Source organism: Stegodyphus dumicola, chromosome 12, assembly GCF_044657685.1.
Source record: "Stegodyphus dumicola isolate Sdum_Otavi_A_Nest chromosome 12, ASM4465768v1".
In the NCBI taxonomy this organism is placed as follows: domain Eukaryota; kingdom Metazoa; phylum Arthropoda; class Arachnida; order Araneae; family Eresidae; genus Stegodyphus; species Stegodyphus dumicola.
In genome coordinates this window covers 113707047-113730072 of record NC_140779.1, presented here as the reverse complement: position 1 = coordinate 113730072, position 23026 = coordinate 113707047, and the positions used below count along the sequence as shown (strand labels likewise).

General features: G+C 31.4%; 1 protein-coding gene across 3 annotated transcripts in view; it reads right to left on the bottom strand.

The window, feature by feature from the left end:
- Positions 1 to 10011: 10011 nt before the first annotated feature.
- The window catches only part of LOC118189729 (signal peptide peptidase), a 43251-nt gene continuing 30236 nt past the window's right edge, over positions 10012 to 23026 (bottom strand). For 2 of the 3 annotated variants that reach the window (XM_035360389.2, XM_035360390.2), the window contains exons 9-11: positions 21615 to 21717; positions 13915 to 14000; positions 10012 to 11952 (exon numbers count right to left, since the gene is read on the bottom strand). In XM_035360389.2, the coding sequence (XP_035216280.1) occupies positions 11832 to 11952; positions 13915 to 14000; positions 21615 to 21717 (310 nt within the window). In that variant the 3' untranslated portion in view covers positions 10012 to 11831. Of the gene's footprint in view, positions 11953 to 12406; positions 12502 to 13914; positions 14001 to 21614; positions 21718 to 23026 lie in introns of all 3 variants that reach the window. The other variant, XR_015038261.1, reaches the window with a different exon arrangement.

Sequence of the window (23026 nt, the reverse complement as noted above, 5' to 3'; positions counted from 1 at the left end):
AGAGGAGTGGTTTTTGTCCACCTCCTAAAATCTGCAGAGTATCTCAAGTAAATATTTTATGGGAATGGTCATTGACGGTTGCTCAGTGAAGGAAGATACTCTGTTAGTTTCGCCGTTAAACGTCAATACACGTAAACTGAACGTATGCAAAACCATTAAAAACGAAATAAATCCTCCGCTTCAAAAGCTTGTGTCCATAACAACAGACGATGCACTTGTGATTGGTTCTGCTGTTGGTTTCATCCCAGTGTAAGAACGGTGCTGACTTTCCTAACTTTTTCAACTATCACTGCATCATACATCAGCTAGCATTATCTGCAAAAGATTTAAGTTATAAATACATGATGAAAATTTTTCTAAGACTTGTAAATTCTATTCCTGTCAGGCCACTTCAGAGTAGGTTGTTCAAAGTATTGACTGATGAACTTGTATGAAACTGGACGTTATGGATTTTACGTTCTGAAATCCGATGGCTTGGTAAAGGACTATACCGATTTTTAGGGCTTCTTTCAAACATAAAACAGTTTAAGATAACAGTAGAAACGAAACTTATGAAGAATTTCAGAATCATACCTGGTTATCTGATTTAGCCTTTCTTATAGAGATCCCACCCAGGATGTAAACATTCGATTCCTCCTATAAAAGAAAGTAACTTTGGCCATTTGGAATGTAACTTTTGGAGAACTACCAGGGGTGTTTGTGGGACCCCAAAAAATTCCCTGAAACTTTTACGGACTTACCGACATTTTGGAGTTTCGAGAAGGGGGGGGGGAGAAATGAAAAATTACAGTTATGAAGTATTGAATGACCTAATTATAAAAGTTCAATGAATTACTTTTTTTGCAAAATTAATAACCATAAATTTTCAAACACATAAACTACTACATTTTATGTAAATATTTTAAATTACCTGAATTAATTTTTTTAAAAAAAATTATCTAATTTCTGCTGCTTTTTTTTATTTTCTGATGTTTGTGGGCTTGTCTTTCTTTTGTGGTGAACTTCATAATTACAGGAAGGTTGACTTTTATTTTCCTCATTTACAGTTGAAGAAATTTCCTCGAGAACTGCACATGCAAAGGTAGAAGCAGTTTGCTTTTCTGCTAATGTAGAAGGTTTTTCAGAGACTTTTATAGGTGACTCATCTGAAATACATGTTTTTAAGTCCTCTTGATATGTTTTCCAACTTCTGTTCATATTCAGTAAGAGATCTTTGTGAATTGGATCAGTCATTGGATTTTTTGAGCCATATTTTTCACATGAGGTTTCTTTAGAAGCCATTAAATCATATTTAATAGTCTGCACTGCATCTAGGGAATCAATCTTAAGAGAGGTTCTATAGTCAGTGACAAGTGTATCCATTAAGTTGAATGCACTTTCCACTAATGGGCCATGGAAGCAGCTAAGGCAGGCTTTGACCAATTTAGCCAATGTAGGATACTTATAATCATTTGTGAAATCATCTTTTAAATTAAAAACTTTAGACCAATATTTATCAATTGTACACTTGACTTGATTTCCACTTTCATCAGATGTGTAGAGCATTTCTTTGGTGATATCAATATCACTCTGGTATAACCTTATTTCAGCTTCTACTTTTGACTTTTCATTATCACTAAAAATATGGGACATAAAAGATGATAATTTTTCAAAAGCTAATATTGTACTGGTTTTACCTTTTAGCTCTGGATCTAATGCTGTAAAACTAATTAAATATGAATTTTTAAGGGGTAATTTCTGTTTCATTTGCTGTGCTGTATTAGTATAAGCTTTCATCAGAGAAATTTGGAATTCTTTTGCTATTGGATGATTTTTTGATAATTTCTTCAGGAGAGTGGAAGCTTCTGCACCAGTAAATATTACTTTGCTAGGTAGATGGAATTCTGGATTTGTGACATCAACCTTTAATAAATCATTATAAGATGTGCACTCTATATTTTCTGGCTTCATAAAAAAAGAGAAAAATTTTGCCATCAATTTATAAATACTGGAATGTATTAAATGAAGCATTTTTTTTTTTTTTTTGTTTCAAATAATTTAATATATGTGTTGAACTCTGGTAATACTGCTGAATATAATGCCATATGCAATAAAGTTTTGTTTTGCATAACAAATAACCCATTTAGTATTCTTTTTTTCCGAGCTAAAGCATCCTTTGTGAGTTGTTGGGAATGCAAGCAAGAATACATCCCTTCAACAATTTTTTTCTGAGCTGCAGAAATATTTCTTTTATTGTATACAGTTTCAACATAAGAAAAATAATCCCCTTTATCAGTTTTATCCAAGTAGTGAAAATAAAATGCAATAAGAGCATCCCACAGATCTTTGATTCTTTCTAAAACACATAAAATGTACACCCACCTATGGTCTGGTCTCTTTAAGGGCTTAAGTTTTTTAATGGCAAGGGATTCACAGATTTTGAAAAAAATTTCTCTTTTACTGCAACTTTTCATATCAAAATAGATGTCATCAAACAAATCTTCTAAGTATCTATCAAAACATGAAGCAAATTTTTTTGCACAGTTATTAGCTGTGTGACATGTGTCACCATCAATATCTAATAAGTGGGGTGCTTTGTTTGATCGTAGTCTGGTTTCAACACCCTTTTTTTTTCCACGCATGGTGTTACATGAGTCCATTAATACACTAATTAAGTTTGTCCATGGAATATTATTATCTTCAATAGTATTAACAACTGCTTTGAAAACAGCTTCTGAATTGCAAGATTCCATCTTTAGAGATGCAAAATGATGAACTACAACTTCATTTTGATTGTTGTCATAAAACTGCACCAATATTGCCAGTATACTTTCTTGAGCATTTCTAGTACTTTCATCCAAATTTAGAGAAAATGGAGTCTCCTTTAAAGTTTTAATGATATTTTCCTTAATAGTTTTTGCGAGCCCATATTTCATCTTATAACATGCAGTAGTCCTGGACATTTCCAACGAGTTTAGTGCCGTCTGATCGCGGCTCAACTGTTTGCAGAGTTCAATTAAATTGGGAGCTACATTGAAAGAAAGAGAATTCTCGGCGATAAACGAAATTATTAATACCTCTTGGCGTGCTTTTCTTGTCACTATATCCAATGGCCGAGCATCAGTCTCCAGTAAGTCATCAGTATTTTTTGAATTAGCATAATTACTTAATGTCATTGAATGTCTAATGCACTTTGAATATTTTATGTGCGTCACATTTTTAGAATGATTTGTGAAAGCCTTGAATCCTTCCCCACCATACTTCAGCAGTGAGTTACAAAAAACACAATATGCTTGTCCAGCAACATTTATTTTCTTGCACCATGTGCCGATGGCATCCCCATTACCATCTCTCCGTTCAATCCAATTCCACCTAAATGCATTCCGGACACCTTCTTCTAATTGTATAATATCACTATTTATATCGAGAAATTTCATAGTGAAATTCTCTTACGTACATAAATAAAAAAATATTTCAATAAACGAAACGAAAATTTACACGTGCATCAATAAATGAAAAGAAAATTTTACACAGCGGAGAAAAAAAAAGTTGAGAAGCGATCAATAACAAATAGCTAATACGGCGAAAAATCCCCCTTCTCTACTTATTGGCGCCACGCCAGGAGAAGACCTTTGAACCCAGAGTCACGTGATCGCACATCTGGTCGATCGAAGTCTCTCCCTTTTTTTTCTTCGGCGCCTACTTGCCGAAAAGAATCCAGAAGAGAATGTCCGAGAACCGGGGGAATCAGTCATAACTCGCAGTAAGGAAAGAACAAAAAAGTTGTTTTTTCCCCCTTTTCACGCATTATCACTGCCTTTGGAGAAAGAAAGGAAAAGTTTTCACCACACACACTGACCTTGCGTTTTCTGCTTTCAAAGCAAACAAAATTACCCAGATCAAAATAAATAATTCATTATTATTCCTGCTTCCTTTTGAAAGACGATACCCGGAATTTCCGGGTATCGAAGTTCAAAATCCCCGGAATTCCGGGGTTTCCCCGGAGCACAAACACCCCTGAACTACATTATTTTCAGTCTGATCTACAATTAAAAACAAGAAAATCACAAACAGATTTTTGGACACTCAATAATGAGAAAAATATCCACTCTCAAAGAACATTAACAAAGCTTATATGCCTGCTTTGAATCAATATACCTTTGTGAACCTGATGAAACTTGTTAAAATCAAAGTTATGATCTAGGATAACAGAATACAAGACAGTAATATCGCACCTGAGTACAATACACTCGCTGAAGTGATGCTGTGTCAGGTTTCACATTAAAATATGCTTTTCCTAAATTTAATTTGCATCTTATTAAATTTTCAATAAATAGCATTATTATATATAAACAGAATTTAAAGAAAAAAACCAAAAACAAAAAAAAAAAGTCAGGTTGTTAAGTATCAGTTGATTACGAAACTTCATGTTCAGTATAGGAATTAAAGTGGCATGTTCAGTATAGGGATTAAAGTGATTATGGCAAAGCCTCGAAGGCTATCTGCTTAAGGGGAGGGATGCCTTCGTGGAGGGCCTTCTAAGGGAAACTGGTTCGTATACACGTTACACATGGGGAAAACCACGAAAATGCCAATGCAGCCAGCCCGTTCGCGGTGTTCGAACCTCGGACCAAACTAAAAGTGTTCAGCGACTTTACCGCTCGGCCGCTGGTGGGCGAGTTAAAGAAATTTTAAAATATTTTAATCTTACAAATGAAATAAAGATATGAAAATTAAACGAAATACCTTTTGATTCTGTTTCTAACTGATGAAAAATTAATATCATTACATTTAAGTAATATACAAGCAACAGCTTAACACTTAAATACAAGAATGATATAAATGTTGCAAAAATTCAGTCAGAAATATCTAATATAATTCATATTATGTTGAATTGATGATTAGGAAAAAAAATGCAGAATAATGAAGAAAAGTAAATAACATTCAACCACACTACTTTGCATAAGCTTGGTCCAGTGTTTGAATACATTTATAAAATATTGCCCCCCCCCGCAAAAAAATATTGGAGAAAGAAATAATGTATATTCTTTCTTCCCCTCTTTTTAGAAAGAGCTAAATTTAAGAAGACTATTTATTATGTATTTATTTATTTTAGGCTTTATTTGAAAAAGACTTTTATTTGCTTTATTGAAAAAGTATTATTTACTTTATTTGAAAAAGACTTCATGATAATGTTTTCAATTAAATAATATCTGGTTGTAATGAAAATCTTCTACCAAAAAACATTGTTAATAACAAAGATAGAGGAAAAAAAAAAACACATGAAAGCAGTAACTTTGCAGGAAGTAATCAACCAAATCTACGATTTTCTGCCAATGTTTTGGCAGTTTTTTAAAGCCTTCGACCTAAAAACTTGATGGCTGTGAGTCCAAAAGCAGATCAACCTCATTTCGGACATTCTATGCAGAATGGAAGATAGCACCAGCAAGATGTAGCTGCAGGTGTGAAAAAAGGTAGAAATTCAAAGCAGTGATGTCGGGGCTATATAGTGGGTGTGACAAAAGATCCCATCTGAGTCCATATAGAGTCCAGTAGGTTAATGCAGACACGTGGGATCTTGCATTATGTTAATGGAACTTTACCTTTTTGTGCCGGAACTCAGTTCGTTTTCCCTTGATGACAACAGCATCAACATGGACTAGCATCTCGCTGTACACCTTGTTGTCGAGAGTTTCCTTTTTTCTAGATACTCTTAGTGAATAATACCACAGCAATCCCACCAGATACAAAGCATGATCCTTTTTGTTAATGAAATTGTGCTTTGTGACGCTGCAGACGGGCCTACCGGCACAAACCAACTCCCTCTTCAGACTGTGTTGTTGAAGTAAATCCACTTTTCCTCACAAGTGACAATCCAGTCCAGAATTTCATCTTTGCGTTGATATTCGAGCAGATTAGTACATGCCCGAACATGTCTGTCCTTATCTGCTTGAGTCGACGCATGAGGCCCACAACAATTGAATTCTACATCAAGATTATGCGGTGTATAGTGTGACTAATTGATATGGCAGTAACATCTAACCCTTTAACAAGTTCTCCAGTGGTTGCATACTGATCTTCTTCCATAAATTTCTTGCTGGCAGGCCTGTCAGTGCGAGTTGTTTCTTGAATGCCATAGACCTTCTTTTTGAACTTTTGGATACCAAACCTTCACACTGTCATATGATACAACATTAGTACTTAAGCTAACATGATCTGGTGACATTCTGCAGCTGACATTTTGCAACAGAACCGGAAGTAAACAATGGCTCTAATCTGCTAGCCTGTAGTTCCGTTTCAGACACCTTGTACTTAATGATAACGATATTTTCTTACAAATTTCACAGCACAATGTTCTAAAGCAAATCTCTTTCTTTCAAATGCAAAAATCGTTTCACAAAATATGATTAAACATGGCAACGTGAACTATTTGTGCAGATGATATTTGCAGTAGCAGTAAACCTTCATTAAAACCCAATATAATTAAACTGTGAATAAACTTATTTATGAATGAATCTGGCTTATTGAATATGTTTGCAGAATTATCATCTGCAACTCTTTTCTCAACATACTGAATAGCACAAAAAAAAAAAAAAAAAAAAAAAAAAAAAAAAAAACTGTTTTGTGGCATTATACAATTTTAATCTGTGAATCAAGCATCACTGAAATCTGGAATGAGCCAAATTATCGAACTTTTGCTGCAACATATCCTGCTTGCCAACTAAAAAACACTACATAGACACTGCTGAAATTGTGCATACCACTGGAAACTTTCATCCCCATAACTGCCAACCTTGAAATATAAAAAACTGGGAGGTTCTCAATTCATAAAACTGAACATTTCCAGAAGTTTTCCACCTTAACCCAGACATAATTTCAAAAGAACTCCAAACTTACTCAAATTCATCCTATAATGCACCACTGAAATTACTAATATATCTGACATAATATATACTAATATTTAATTAAGATATTCTAAATTTTATGCTTCTCATTTTAATTTTATTTTCTGATTTTCTTCCAATTTTATACTGACAAAACCCAAATACAGAAAAAAAAAAAAAAAAAAAAAAAAAACTTTTATTAATCAAAGTATGAATGATAAAAGTAATAATTGATAGTACATACTATTGTATGGATAAGCTCAGTAATACATCTATTGGTGCAAAACAAATTTACGTAGAAATATTTAACTGATTAAACATTGGTTGAATCTTCATAAAAAGTTCTACAAATATCAACAATAGATTAAGACAATTCAAATCAAATAACGTTTAATATGAAAATTATCCTGAAAATGATTAAGGATAAAGAAATGGAATGCGCATAATTAAATTTTCATTAATTCAATACATTTTATTTAGTGCCAGGAAACATTTTCCTTATAAAAGATAAAAATTAAAACTTGGTAGATTCAGTGATTTCTGGAGAGATTGGTGATGGAAAACGAGAATATCTCAGTAAAACCAGGAGAATTGACAGCTATGCATCTCTGACAAGAGTAACTGAGAGTCAATTTCACACATATAAAAAAAGTTCCATCTACTTTAAAAACTTAATAGATGCACAGAAGTCTAATTTTATAATGATAGTTCAAAAGAAATAAGTATATAGTAATATAAACAGAAAAAAGTTTAATAGTAGACTAAAAATAGTAACATTCTGTACAGTTTTTCAGTTAGCAATTGAAAGAACCGTAGTTTGATTCTTAGCTAGGTCACAACTCTTTTTCATGATTCTTATTTCAAAATACTGTATTTATCAATTAATAGTAAAATTATTAAATGCATTTTTCAAAGCTAATACCAAATACCCAAAAATAAAAAAATACTGCTAACTTAGCAATTGAAAGAACCATGGTTTGATTCCTAGCTAGGTCACAATTCTTTTTCATATTTCTCATTTCAAAATACTATTTGTTCTCAATTAATAGTAAAATTATTAAATGCATTTTCCAAGCTAATGCCAAATACACAATAATAAAAGAACACTTGCTAACTTAGAATGAATCACTAAAACTAAACTGAACATCACGAGCTAGCATGATTTTGTTAACTGAATTCCCTTCTCTAATTACACTCATTTCCAAAAGTTAAGCACAGAGAGGAAAATGCTAATTTCTGGAAGCCAATCAGAATTGAAGAGAATGAAATTCCCTGCAGATAGATGGAAGTATGCAATTATGTTAGGTAACAGGTATTGCACTTTCATGTCAAGAAATATGCAAAAAAGGCAGTCTTATAAGAAGCCAGCTTTATGAAGAGTTACAGAAGTTGATTGTAAGTGCTGATAGAAGGTGTTTAAAACTTTCGTACAATTTGTTTTCAAGACATATGTGTTTCTATGACTTCCAGAAGACGAATGGAAGATTCTTAGCGCTGGCGTGCTTTGAAGCAGGATAGTCAATCACAGATGTTGCTCTTTTCTTCGGCGTTTGTCATTCTGTAACTTCACGTTTATGAAAACAATTCCAAACCACACAGACAGTTGTCCAAAAGCCCGTATCCAGTCACTCAAGGGTTACAACACCCACAGAAGATTGACATATTGCTACTGTAGCCAAGTGGAATCGCAGAGCGACCTCCACACGTGTGACATCTGTGGTTACAGCGTCCATTGGTAAGGCGATATCTGCAGCTACTGTATGCCAAAGATTTCATATGAGTGGACTGTACACCCGGGTACCTCGAGTTTGTGTTCCTCTATCTGTCCAATCATGAGGGGCACAATTACAGTGGTGCCCGGAACATGTCTGGAATGTGTCTGACTGGAGCAATGTCATGTTTATTGACAAGTCAAGATTTGCTCTGATGATTTGAGCAAGATGACAAGTGTATAAGGATATGACGTACACAACGAACACGCAATCAGTCCCAAAACATCATGCATTCCGAGGCGGAAGCATTATGGTGTGGGCAGGAATTTCATTAGGATACCACACCGACCTGCACATCTTTAAAGGGGTTCTTTGACGGCTCTTTGGTATTGAGATGAAGTCCTAGAACCCATTGTGAGATTGTATGCTGCAGCAGTTGGCTCTACTTTTGTTTTAATGGACGATAACACACATCTCCATAGAGCTGACATCGTCTATGACTACCCGGAGAGTGAAGGGATTGTGTGTATGGCGTGGCCAGCATACTTGCCCAACCTTATCGCATTGAAAATCTTTCGGATGCTCTCGGCTGTGCTGTATCTTCATGTTTCCCACCTCCAGCCACTCTTATTGAGCTGGAAACTGCTCTACAAGATGAATTGAAAGCATGATCACAATGTGTAAACTTGTGATCATACAAGTATACAGACAAGGGGGAGATCACATACCCTATTAATGTCCTTTTTTTTTTTTTTTTAATTTATGCTATTTATTTTCACTTTATACATAATTCTGTTTAAGTTTTCAGTATGTCATTATCTGATAACTTACAATAATGTAATATTGTTTTCATTTCTGTATATAATTATTGATTTTGTTTTATGCATAAATATACATGCTACTTTCCTGCTGAATTTTGTGTCAATCAAAGCAGTATTTGTTGATTTCTTTGCATTTTAAATCTTTGTGCTTAACTTTGTGTGTGAAGCGAGTGTATATGCAAAATTTTGCTGCATTTATTTATATTTCAATGCATTGCCTTGTAATATTATTTGAATGAATATATAAGCATAATGCCAGTTATATGATATTTGAATTTATCCAACAAACTATTAAAACATAATTCATACTAAAAATTATTGTTGTCATTAATATCATTATATTACCATATTGTATGTTTCATTAAAAATATATTGTCTGCACTACTTCTCATTACATGCATAGTAATTAACATCAACATTTAAGTATTGATTTCAACATACAGCAATCATGTATATCTTGCATTGCCCCCAATTTTCAACTGATTTTTTTTCTTCTTCAGTGTGCATCTAACAGTCTCAGTTATCTGATCACTGTTCAATCTAATTTATATTAGATATCTGGAACTATTTTTTTATTTTCAGGAATGTATTTATTGTTAAATCACACACCAGAAAAACATTAATAAAGAAAATTTTTATTCAAGAACATAAAAATGCAACATTGGTTACACTGTCAAAAACAGTATGAAACGAACTGGCTGACAAAATGAAACTCCCAATTGCAAGATTTATTTAAAATTTAATGACTTAAAAAACATATAAAAATATATTGTTAATGATTATAGCTCTAATGATTCTTGTTAATCTTTTATCTTTTTTTTTTTATTTTTCTTTATTTCAGAATAAAAAATATAACAATGAAACTATGTATTATGAAGAGAATTCTTACAATTTTTATTTAGTTTCAATACTGAATTAAATGTTTCATTGCTAAGAAATAGATGATATTTTATATAAGAGAAAATTCTAATCATAAGCTGTTTGAATTAAAAGATTTACAGAATCATGTTACTGTGAATGTGCTTTTACTTTAACTGCATATTAATGAAGACTAATAAACTAGATGAGATTCCATACATGCTGGCATCAAAATTGCAAGAATATCTGTGCCAAACTCTAAAAATAAGGGACACAGCAAAAAGCCTGAATTATTGCAAGAATTCAAAACTAAATATGACAAATTCATTTAATAACAACAACAGTAATAATAATGATAAAGAAATCTACAGTGTAGGCTTTGATCATCTACAATTTTTTTAAATTTTTAAAATGAATATAATGGAAAAAATAAGAACTGCTAATTACAGTACTAGAAAGATTACAGGAATAAAACTAAAATTTTTGTTTGTTTTAATTAAATTTACAAAAAATACAAAAAAAAAAAAAAAAAAAAAAAAAAAAAGCCGACTATTAATATTAAAATATTAGCACCAACTCTTACATTTCTAGCTGTTAAACAGCAAACATTTGACCAACTCATGCATTGTATTCCTAGCTGTTTGACAGCAAAATTGTGTTTCAAAGAATAGTTTATAAAAATGAATATGAAGAAGAGCAATGAATCAAAGATAGACTTTTTTTATGTATATTATGGTTAACATACTTCAGGAACACAGTTCGCATATAACATATTTTGAATAGTTGAAGATAATACTGTTTTGTACAAAGTATTCACAGCTTCAAAAACATTATAAAAGTAATATATTAATATTTAAAAACTATGATGGAACTTCAAAATAACATTAAAAAGTTCTGAATTTAGTCAATAAATAAAAATGCAACAAATGACTTCATATTAAAGTAGATTAAGATAATAAGCATCACAGCTCCACCTTCTGCAAACACAATATATTTTTGATTTTGCTAGAAGACTTGATTATACAGTCTGGAAACTATCTATGGATTATGGACATATATTTTTAAATCCTAAAATGTAAATGTCAACTTGATTTATGAATAATGAAGGTGCCAGAGTTTCTTAGAGGTCATCAGAACTTCAAAGAAAATTAGCCACAGAATTTTCTTATGACACAAACAATCCTTCTATCATTTTTTTCTCAAAAATCCAAGGAATTTTGAAGTTAATATAGCTATTGACTTATTTTTAACGCAACAAAAAATTTTGAAGAATACAGCAACTAATTGTAGAATTTTGTACAAGAAATCAGAAAAACAATACAATTAAATTACTATACTTAAAAAATCATATGTTTATCATTGATTCTTTTTTAAGTATTTAGAGTTCATTATATCTTGGAATGACAGGAAGTCAATCTGAAAAAACTATACTTAGATACTATTAAAAATATAAATTTCCTTTTTTAAATATTTATGAATTTAACAAGAAACTTGTTATAACAAATGGAATCTTTCAATTTTTAACATGGTTCCAACTTTTTTTAAGTTCTAAAACAAATTCCTAAAAGTAAGTACATTTATTTATCTTTCTTCAAATCTACTGAATCAGAGTTCCTTAATGAATCATCTTTTTGTTCAGGTGAACCTTCCTTCGATGATGATTCAGAGGAACTCTCTTCTTCTGGATGATCTGCATAGCTAAAAAAACAAACAAATAAATAAATTAATATGATGATAATCTGTGAATAACATTCTAAACTAAGTTTTCAAACTGTTTTACTAATCTGTGAAATAGATTTACTATACAAGATAAACTATATTTTTTCCAATCACATTACTTCTGGATTTTCCAACCAAAATTCTTAATTGTAAATAAAATTATTAAAACTGATAGAAAGCATCACAATATTTAAACTGCTTTAAAACCAAGAAACATATTTTGCAATTTTATACAACAGCCCCACTTCCAACTGCAATTTTGCACAGATTTATATCTCATTAAAAGTATTTAAAAACACATAAGATGCAAGACTCTTAACTTTTAAATGTTCAAACGTAAAAAAGAAATTAAAATCTATATTATAATACTGCTGCATGCATATGGGGAGTGAATGCACACAGAACCGATGATAGCTTGATAAAAAGTTTTTACCAGAACAAACACTTGACAGTTCTGGAACTTTCCACAAAAATACTCATACAGCTCTTCTCAGTATCACAAAGCACAATCAGTAGTTACACTTCAAACTATAAAGATTAAACACAATGCATTTAAAATGCGAAGCTCTCACAGATACATATTCTTACCAACTTACAACACTTTTAATAACGAAGTAACTTTCAGATTAGTAACTACTTATAGTTTCTAATTCTTTAAAAATTAAAAATTGTTTTGTACTGCAAACAGTACAAAAATTCTTACGTTAACCCCCCCAAAAAAATTACTTTTATTATACCAAATTCCATTTCAGATCACATGACAGATTAATGTTCATGATTTTGGGTTCAGACTTCATTGGTAAGTAATCATCAGAACTGCAGGGAGGAAAATTTATTGCTGTTCTTTTTAGAATGAAAGTTAAAGGGTTATTAATTTATATTTGAAAGCGAGATTTTATATTTTACACATATACATATAACAGTCCGGTGGCGAAGTGGCTAATATGTCGTGCAACTGCACCACAGGTCCGAAGTTCGATACCCGAGTTGAGCAAGGTTGACTCAGCTTTTCATCCCTTGAATGGCTTGATAAAATAAGTACCAAGTTCACTTGGGGACTAAACACCAGGAAGCCTGTGACAATCTGACCACTTGCCCAGGGCATATACTGATGCACTCTGAGGCCCAAAGTCAAGAAAGCAGATTTTGGAGCATTGCAGGCCATGGACACTGAGTTTAGTAATACATATACCCACTAGTAGTTTAGTAGTATATATATATCATTGTTAGTAGTAGTATATATATCATTGTTAGTATATATATATATATATATATATAAGAGAGGTGCATACTTTTCAAACTACTACATGTTATAGCAGTCCTATACACAAAATTTAAACATTTAGAGGCTATTCATTTTTGAGTTATGCAAAATACATACATACATACAGACGCCACGAAAAAAATCTCTTTTGAATCAATTTTAAATCTGTTTTATATTTTTTTGGAGGGAAAAAAAGTTCTTTACTCTGTCCTCATATACAGATGATACACAAAAACTGTCAAATAGCATTTGATATCGGTCAAAATGGATATTTTCGATGAAATATGATAACCGAAATTTTTCCTGATTAAATAATTCTTTTACTTCAGACAAAGAAATAAAAACATAAGACCAATTACGATAATTTTAAGGTAATCATTAATTGGAAAAGGTTATAGAAAAATATTTATTTATTTTTTACATAAAACACTGAACACAAGCAGAAAAAACTCATGCATTAAATAAAAAGTTGTAAAATGGTAAGTAAACATTTTTCAATTATACTCATACTATTCACATGATAAGCTACAGATCCTAAAGTGAAAGTTTGTACACTGTACTAATTTTATAACATATTAACATGAATTAAATATTGATAGCATTTTATGCAATTAAAGTATTACAATATATTAATAAAAGTATTTTGAATTTATATAATATTATGATGAAAAATTTACTTCAGTAAGGCTTTAACATCTCCTTTCAAAACTGCTATTATACCTGGAATACCTATGCAAGCTGGAACCAGATATAATAATGCCGGCTGAAATGGAAAAAAAAAATTATAACAAGAAATTTGCTAAAACATAAGAAAATGCATTGATATATCACATTTGTAATTTCATAATTCACAGAATTAATATTAGGAAAGATAATAATTCATTCTTCAGCATATTCTTATTTTTAGTGTAATCGGAGAATAATAAGTCAAAGTTTTTTAACCCGCGAGCACACGCGGCGGGTATGTCATACCCATGTGCATTTTTCTTTTTGTATATTTCTCGCCCATTATTTCATAAAAGGTTGAAACTTGGTGTAGCTGAGTTCAAGGTCACATACTTTAATGGGAGAAATTCCTGAGGTGGCAAGTGCAACGGTTTTTTAGGAACAGCATTGTTCGGGCATGTCATACCCGTGCGTGTACTCGAGTTTCTCAGTGAGTCACTTCGCACTTCTCGTTTTCAAGCTTTTTGTATAGGTTTTTCTTGAAGTGTAAGTATGGCGCCGTATATTTCTTACGATGAAGAGATGGAAAGATTGAGAAATCTTCTTGAAACAGTTTCTTCTGATGAGGATTCATTTAGTGAAGAAGAGGAAGATGTTGATGACGAAGAATATAATAGTAATCATGATTCACCCGTAGAGAGTAGTGATTCAGATACAGAAACAGAAAATGAAACTCTAGAATGTAGCAATGAGTTTTTATGTTGGAAAAAATGGAACAAAAATAAATTCCGGACTAATGTTAGAATTGGCACAAAAATATTATAACTAAGCTCCCTGGAAATACAAAGTATTCTAAAGACTTCTCAACACCTTTAGATTCCTTGTCATTGCTTATCGATGAAGATATGTTAAAACATGTAGTTGACAATACAAATATTTATATTGATTCAATACGAGAAAATTTTACTCGTAAACGGGATGAGTACTTTTCTCAAAGCCTTAGGGATGCAGCTAATAGAAAATGTTCAAAATGAACGACGGCGAGCATCTGTGGTTCCTGATTCTGGACAAACACTGACCACCGATGAACATGTTAACAATGAACTGTCCCCCAAAAAACCGAAAATGACTTACAAGAGGTGTACAGAGTGCTCCAAGAAAAAAGATAGAAAGACTAGATTCATTTGTGAAAATTGCAGCAAAAGTATATGTATAGAACATATGACCTTTTTTTTTCGGCGTGTTATTGTGTCTTAATTATATGACCTCATTTTGTAAACAACATTCAAGAAGTAAGTAAATAATTTTTCCTCTCCTTATTGTTTCCTATTTTGTCTAAAATGAAGTATTAACTTGGTTTTACATTTAATTTCTTTTAAAAAAACGATTAATTTTTTTTGACAAATTTTTAATTAAATTTTTTTTATTCGGGTATGACATACCCGGCGCGTGTTCGTCGGATCGGTGCGTGTGCTCGCGGGTTAATAAAAGAAAGCATACTTAAACAAATGTGATCTGCTTTAATTTCAGATTTAAAACATATTTGAATGAATTTTGTATTCAATCTCAATCCCAGGTTCACCACACATTCAATAAAATAAATGCAGAAAGAGAATATCATGCCACTAATAAATATATGTTTACATGATTATTACATACTTGCTCTAGTTACATAACTACATTTACTGTAGAAAGAACCACATTCTCAAAAAGACAGCACCTTCAAGAAAAGCTCCCCGATTTACTCCAGTTCAGACAACACATATGGTCATAATGATGAATGGAAATGAAATGAACTCAATGAATGGCTTGGGTGTTGCAATATTTGTACAGGAATTTCTAACCACTGATGGGAATTGTCACAGATCATATCACAGTTGAATTTTGAAGGATAAAAATTGTATGTGTCAGATCATACAATTTTTATGCCTCGATATTCAACACTTGCTAATTGCCTTATCTCTGATTGTGATAAGCATTTAAAAACACACTCACTGCCGATCACGCACTGGCATGTGACTGGCATTATTGCTGAAGAGCCAATCATGCTCTTGTGCGTGGGGTGGGGTGATGTCTATTTTTAAGTTCGACTGGCTTTACGTTTTCAATATATATGCTGGTATTGCCATGGAGTGAAGGTTAAAAACTAGTTGTAAATGTATGTGGTTTGGAATGGAAACAAAGTTTCATTTTATGCAAAGATCATATACGAATAACATTCTGAAATATATAGTTTGCAATATCATTGTTAACTATCTTGTAATAAATTCATTTGCAATATATATATATATATATATACAGCACAAAGTCCGAAATCCAGACTCGTCGAGACTTCGGCGATTCCAGATTTGGGATTTTTCTGGATATTAGATCATCATTTTAAATCTAGTAAGATGGTATGTAGAAATTATAAAATTAAAAATATGAAATCATGATTTATGAAATAATGAAGTATTTATGATCTAAATAGTAACAAAATTTACAAAAAAAAAAAGCTTAATATTTATTTGTTTATCTTATTAAAGATTTCTTTCAATGCAAGTTATCTAAGTTGCTTCGTTTTTCATGCTAATACAGTCAAAAGTCTTTAATCCGGACTCGTTGGGACTTCAGCAATTCCGGATTATCGATTTTTCCAGATTATAGATCATCAGTTTAAATCTGGTAAGATGGCATGCAGAAGATATAAAATTAAAAATATGAAACCATAATTTATGAAATAAAGAGCAATTATGATCTAAAGGGTATAAAAATTTACAAAAAAAAAAAAAAAAAAAAAAAAAAAAAAAAAGAGAAGCTTAATATTTATTTGTTTACTATATTAAACATTTCTTTCAACGCGCGCATGCGTAAAGCATACATTACGCATAGTCGAAATTAAAAAATTTCAACCAGAAAACTATTTGAGTGTATTCGTGATAATTACAAAGATGAGGAATTTGATTTAAATCATATCAAAAATGGAGTACATTGAGATGAAATAAGATAAATAAGTAAATAAGCCGAATAAAATAAAAACATCTGCCCTGAAGATAAGGATAGTGCTGACAGATCAACTTCCAGTTCGTTGTGCGCCGCGACGTCCCCCACACGCAGAGTAGCGTGAAATTGATAAACAGATTTCGGAATGGTTAGAGAAACAAAAGATATGCCTTTATCCATTTTTTTGCAGCACTTCCACTTTTTGTTTGATGGACATCGAAACATACTTTTCGCTTTGTAGATCCTTTACATATTAGTAAATATATATCGGAAATTCTATTTGACATAATCGAAAGTTCAAACTTACTTTTATAAAATTGCTCTAACAGTCTGCAAAAAATAATAAGTCGGATCCAATTCGAAGATTAAGGAACAATGCAATCTGCAACATTAACTGGAATAGATAATTAGATAATTTTAGCTTAGCTTATACCATTCGTTATACATTAAACGCGCATGCGTAAACGTATTATGAGCATGCGTAAACGGCTATGCGCATGCGTGAATGCATTATGCGTTGACGCATGCGCAGAAAGTTTGTAGCTTTGAGGTCCGGATTATAGATCATTCCGGATTAACGACTTTTGACTGTACTTTCTCTTTAATTCTGTAACTGGTTCCAGACATAATCTTTTATTTAGTTACATTGTTTTGAAGTCTTGTAACTGCTGTTTCGAGAATTCCGACTAACTTGTCAATCGAAATTTTCTCGTTTTCAGTAACTTCTCTGTCACTTTCTTCACTATCTATCGGTAGCAAGATTACTTCAAATATGTAAACTATTCCAATCCAAAATTAATATACAAATACAGAAACTGAATATATCAGTTCAACATCCAGAAAATTATCCCTCAAATTACCAAGCATACAAAAGATATTCATAAACTCTCCAACAATCAATACACCAATGAAAATGGCACACTAAATACTTTTTGAAGCATCCAGATTAGTAACTAAATGGGAGTAGCCAAAATCATCAAAAATCTTAGCATAATAAGCAGTCTAAAAAATCAGAGAAATACTAGAAATTGCCCCTAGATCATTTTGCAACACGTATCTTGCTTTCAACCTACCATATATCAGGACATTGATTCTGAAAAATACAGAAACTGCAGAAAGCAATAAAAGAGAGAGAACTCAAATGAGCAATTCATTCCACCTTCAGCTGACAAAGCAGATGGATCATCAGTGAAAGCTTCTGTTTTGACTTATGTTCAAATGTTGTTTTTAGCATGTCAATCCAGAATACTTTACTTCATTTTAAACTTTACCCCTAACTACATCCATATATGGACAAAACAGGCAGCCACTGTCAATGTGCATATGGCAAAATAATGCATACATTTTTGATTGACTGGTTGATTTTAACTATGGTTAAGCATGTGAAAACTATCCATGAAAGTGATGCCTTTACAGAGGATTTTTTTAAGGGAGAACTGGCTTGTACTCATGCAACACTTGGGTAAAACTATAAAAAACCCATGCAGCAAGCCTGTCAATTCCAAAGAGAGCAAAGGACAAATTAACACAGTTCAAAGCTTTAAACAATCAATCACTGGTGCATGCATATTTTGTGAATCAAAATACAAGTGTCCCATCTGTTATAAACTGAATTTAAAAAATTAAATTATCCAGTTTCATTTATAAGTAATTTTGGGGCTTAAAATGATAACAAATATTAAAACTATATAGATGCACGTTTTAATACTTTTTATTACTTGAATATCATTTCCTGCCCATAAATATATATTTCAGTATCTCCACTCTAAAATAAATTAATCTGTCACGTCTAATCTACTTTAACAGATAATTCACATGCACACACATATATATTGGGTTGGCAAGAAAGTAATTTTGTTTTAGGGTGAAATAAAACTACATTGTTTTATATAAAAAATGAATATTAATTAGTCAAATATCTTCTATTCTGTTCAATGAATGACCTTCTGCCACATTTCTGGTAATTTCATGATCCCGCACTCATACAACTGCTGGTCTTTATTAGTACAAATCTCAACCAAGTGTGATTTGAGGTCATCATTATTACTGAAATTTTTACCATTTAAGAAGTTTTGTAAACTTTGGAAATAAATGATAATCCGATGGTGCAAGGTTGGGGCTACATAGGGATGCAACATCACTTCCCAACCAAGCTCCAGTAATTTTGTACATGCTGCTAAAGATTAGCGAGACCTGGTACTGTTGCGGTGGAACATCATCCATTTGTGATTTGAGAATTTTGGCCTTTACTCTCTCATTGTTTCTTTGCATTTCATAAGTTGTTGGTAGTAAACATCTGAGTTTATTGCTCGGTTGCTGGAACCACATGATCAATCTTTTTTGCTAAAGTACAATCTTTCTAATCACATCAAATTGACAGCATTGTTTTTTAAAATGCAATTTGACTTTCTATATGATTTGTGCTGATTCATCATGCTTGGACCATGACCCTTTTTCATTAATGTTATTGAAGATGATCCATTTCTCATCACCAGTGATAATTTATTTCAAAAAAAAGGGTTCACTGCATTACATTTGAAATGTGTACTAATAAATGTACGTTAAGCAAATTTCTTTCAATTCATATTTAAATATCGAACGTCTTAATGTTTCCAAGACATCTTATGTGATTTTCAAATGTTGTGTGTGATACATTTAATCTTTTTGCAATCTTTCACACAGCTATATGATGATTTGATTCAGTTATGGCTTTAATTTTGTCATCACCAATTTCAGAAGGTCGGCCAGATACGTTAGTCATCTTCATCTGAAAAATCTCCAGCACAAAATTTTTAAACCAATTCTGGCATATGCTTTGTGTTAAGCAATCAACACCATAAACTTCACACATCTCTTCATGAGTCTCAGCCACCTTCTTATAAAAATATGTTAAAAATCTTTATTTTTGCAGCCATGTTAAAACTGACCCTAAACTAATAGCTATTAACAAAAATACACATAATTTATTTCTATAGCAACCTAAAAGTGTCTCCTGACAAATCTCAAAAGAAAAAAAAAATATAAGATTCACAGACAAATAACAAAAACAAACGTAATGCTCTCTATTTGTATAAACTGAAATTACTTTCTTGCTAACCTAATCTATATACATTACTGCATTGATCTGAATAAAAAGCAATTTTTTAGCCTTAAAAAAAGGTTTAGTTTGAAAATCTTCCAAAAAGATCAAATGGAGCTGAAGCTTTTTATCTTTAGCTCCATTCTTCCCTGTGTTCTATCCAAACACTGTGGAAGCAAGGGGTAATACCTCGTTCTTGGAGAACCAGGACACGCACATCGTTTCAATGGTCACACACATCATATGGTGTTTGCAATAGAATCAAAGAACATGAATGTACTTTCTGATGCCATTCAAAATCATTCACTGAGCTATCAAACAGAGCTCTATCCAAAGTTGACACTATGATGGAAATTTTGAAAGTCTGCTATTCAGGAAAAGATGAAATAACGAATAGTCTCTCACGAGTTTGGGGTGTACAGGTGATATGCCTTTGAAGAAATCGAAAAAATTTCCTTATTGTTTGCTTTCATTTCAGTATTTACAACTTCGAAGTTTTGACTTCTGAATGGGGAGCTTTGCATTCTTTAGATCATCTGTAAGATTTAAGATATTATTTATAAGGCTAATGCACTTCTGCTTTGCAAACATATATATCTTGGCAAAAATAAATGCATTCTCACTGCACATTGGATAAATTATTTTAATTTTTAATTAAAATTTTTAAAAATTTTAAAATTCTTAGAAACCTGAAATTTTACACACTCATACATACAAACATATCTATATATATACATTTTTAATCTCTCTTCACGCTATGGAGGTGAAAATTTGATCATTAAAAATTCATTGGTATGCCAGGCAGTAAACACATAGCATTCTGTATTGAAGTCAAGGGGAGTATTATTTAAAAAATACAGAATGGATGCAGCCAAATCAATATATTCTCGAAATACATTTTTATCCAAATCTATAATTTCTATTTGGAAAAATCGAGATTCGACGATTTCCGCTCATAGGAAAAAAAAAAAAAAAATTCACACATGAGGAAAAAGTTAAAGGCCAATCATAAGAATACTGAAGAAGCATCGTTGAAATGGTTTGCCATTCAAAGACCATGTAATCTACCATTATCTGAACAAATGCTAATTAAAAATAAATATTTTAATATGTAATTTAAAAGGGATGGGTCTATGACTACCATTACAATTATGCTAAGTAATTTATCATGTAAAATTATTAATGTACAGAAATATTAAATAACAGAAAAGAAATTTATTAATTGCAAGTAACAGTAATTGTAATTATATCTTTATATATATATATATTTTAATTTGAGTTATAAATCTCCTTTTTTTGGCAAATGTGATAAAGTTATTTATTTATTTATTATTATTTTTGATTTTAGCAAATACGTGTGCTTTATAAATAAATTTTTATGTGATGTGTTCCCCCCCCCCACCTTATCAGTGCAGTATTGAACAAAACTTTGGATTCCTTAAATTTCATTATAGTGAGGAATATCAAAAACATTAAATTCCTTTATTTCTTTTATTGCAAACTTCACATTTTATAACACAGTATTTTTAATAACACAGTTAACTAAAAAGCAATGAAAATTGCAATGGGCCTAAATAATTAAAAAAAAAAAAAAAAAAAAAAAAAAAAACATAGAAAATTTAAAGTTTTAGTTATTAATCAGATTCATACCTGTGCATGTTTGAAATATGACATTATGAATATAGTAAGTACTAGACCCAAGAAGTATGCAACAAAACTAGAGTAGAAATATAATTTTTGTCCTCTTTTTAAGCTAAAATAAAAAAAAGGGGAAAATGCCATTAAAATCCTTTAGCAACAAAATTACAAAAATAATAGTATATCAAAATTCATTTAATAAACTTTTCTATTTAAAATTAAATTTCATACACAAACTGAATTACTTCAGGTAAAAAAATATATATATTTTTGCATTAGACTTTTAATATTTATACACTTTAAATGCTGAAATACAGTCAAAAGTCTTTTATCCAGACTCGTCGGGACTTCGGCAATTCCGGATTATACATCATCAGTTTAAATCTGGTAGGATGGCATGCAGAAATTATAAAATTAAAAATATGAAACCATAATTTACGAAATAAAGAGCAATTATGATCTAAAAGGTATCAAAATTTACAAGAAAAAAGCTTAATATTTATTTGTTTACTTTATTAAACATTTCTTTCAATGCGCGCATGTGTAAAGCATACATTATGCATAGTCAAAATTAGAAAATTGCAACCAGAAAACTATTTGATTTGTATTCGTGATATTTATAATGACGAGGAATTTGATTTAAATCATATCACCGCGGCGCACAATGAATTGGAAGTTGATCTGTCAGCACTATCCTTATCTTCAGGGCAGATGTTTTTATTTTATTTAGCTTATAATTCCTTACTAAATGTAGTATTTCATCTCAATGTACTCCGTCTTTGATATGATTAAAGTCAAATTCCTCGTCATTATAATTTGCTTCCGATAGTGAAGAAAGTGACACAGAGGGGGGGGGGGGCGCAATGAACTGGAAGTTGATCTGTAAGCACTATCCTTATCTTCAGGGCAGATGTTTTTATTTTATTTGGCTTATTTACTTATTTATGTTACTTCATCTCGATGTACTCCGTTTTTGATACGATTTAAATCAAATTCCTCGTCATTGTAAATATCACGAATACACATCAAATAATTTTCTGGTTGCAATTTCCTAATTTCGACTATGCGTAATGTATGCTTTATGCATGCGTGCGTTGAAAGAAATGTTTAATAAAGTAAACAAATAAATTTTAAGCTTCTTTTTGTAAATTTTGATACCCTTTATGTCACAATTGCTCTTTATTTCATAAATTACGGTTTCATATTTTTAATTTTATAATTTCTGCATGCCATCTTACCAGATTTAAACTGATGATCTATAATTCGAAATCGCTGAAGTCCTGACTAGTCCGGATTAAAGACTTTTGACTGCAGATCTAAGATAATATTTTGCAAAGTTAGGATTATTTTGCAATAGCATATTTTTCTCTTCACTTCCACTAAAGACAGGAAAAAAAAAAAAAAAAAAATAAGAATAAATAATA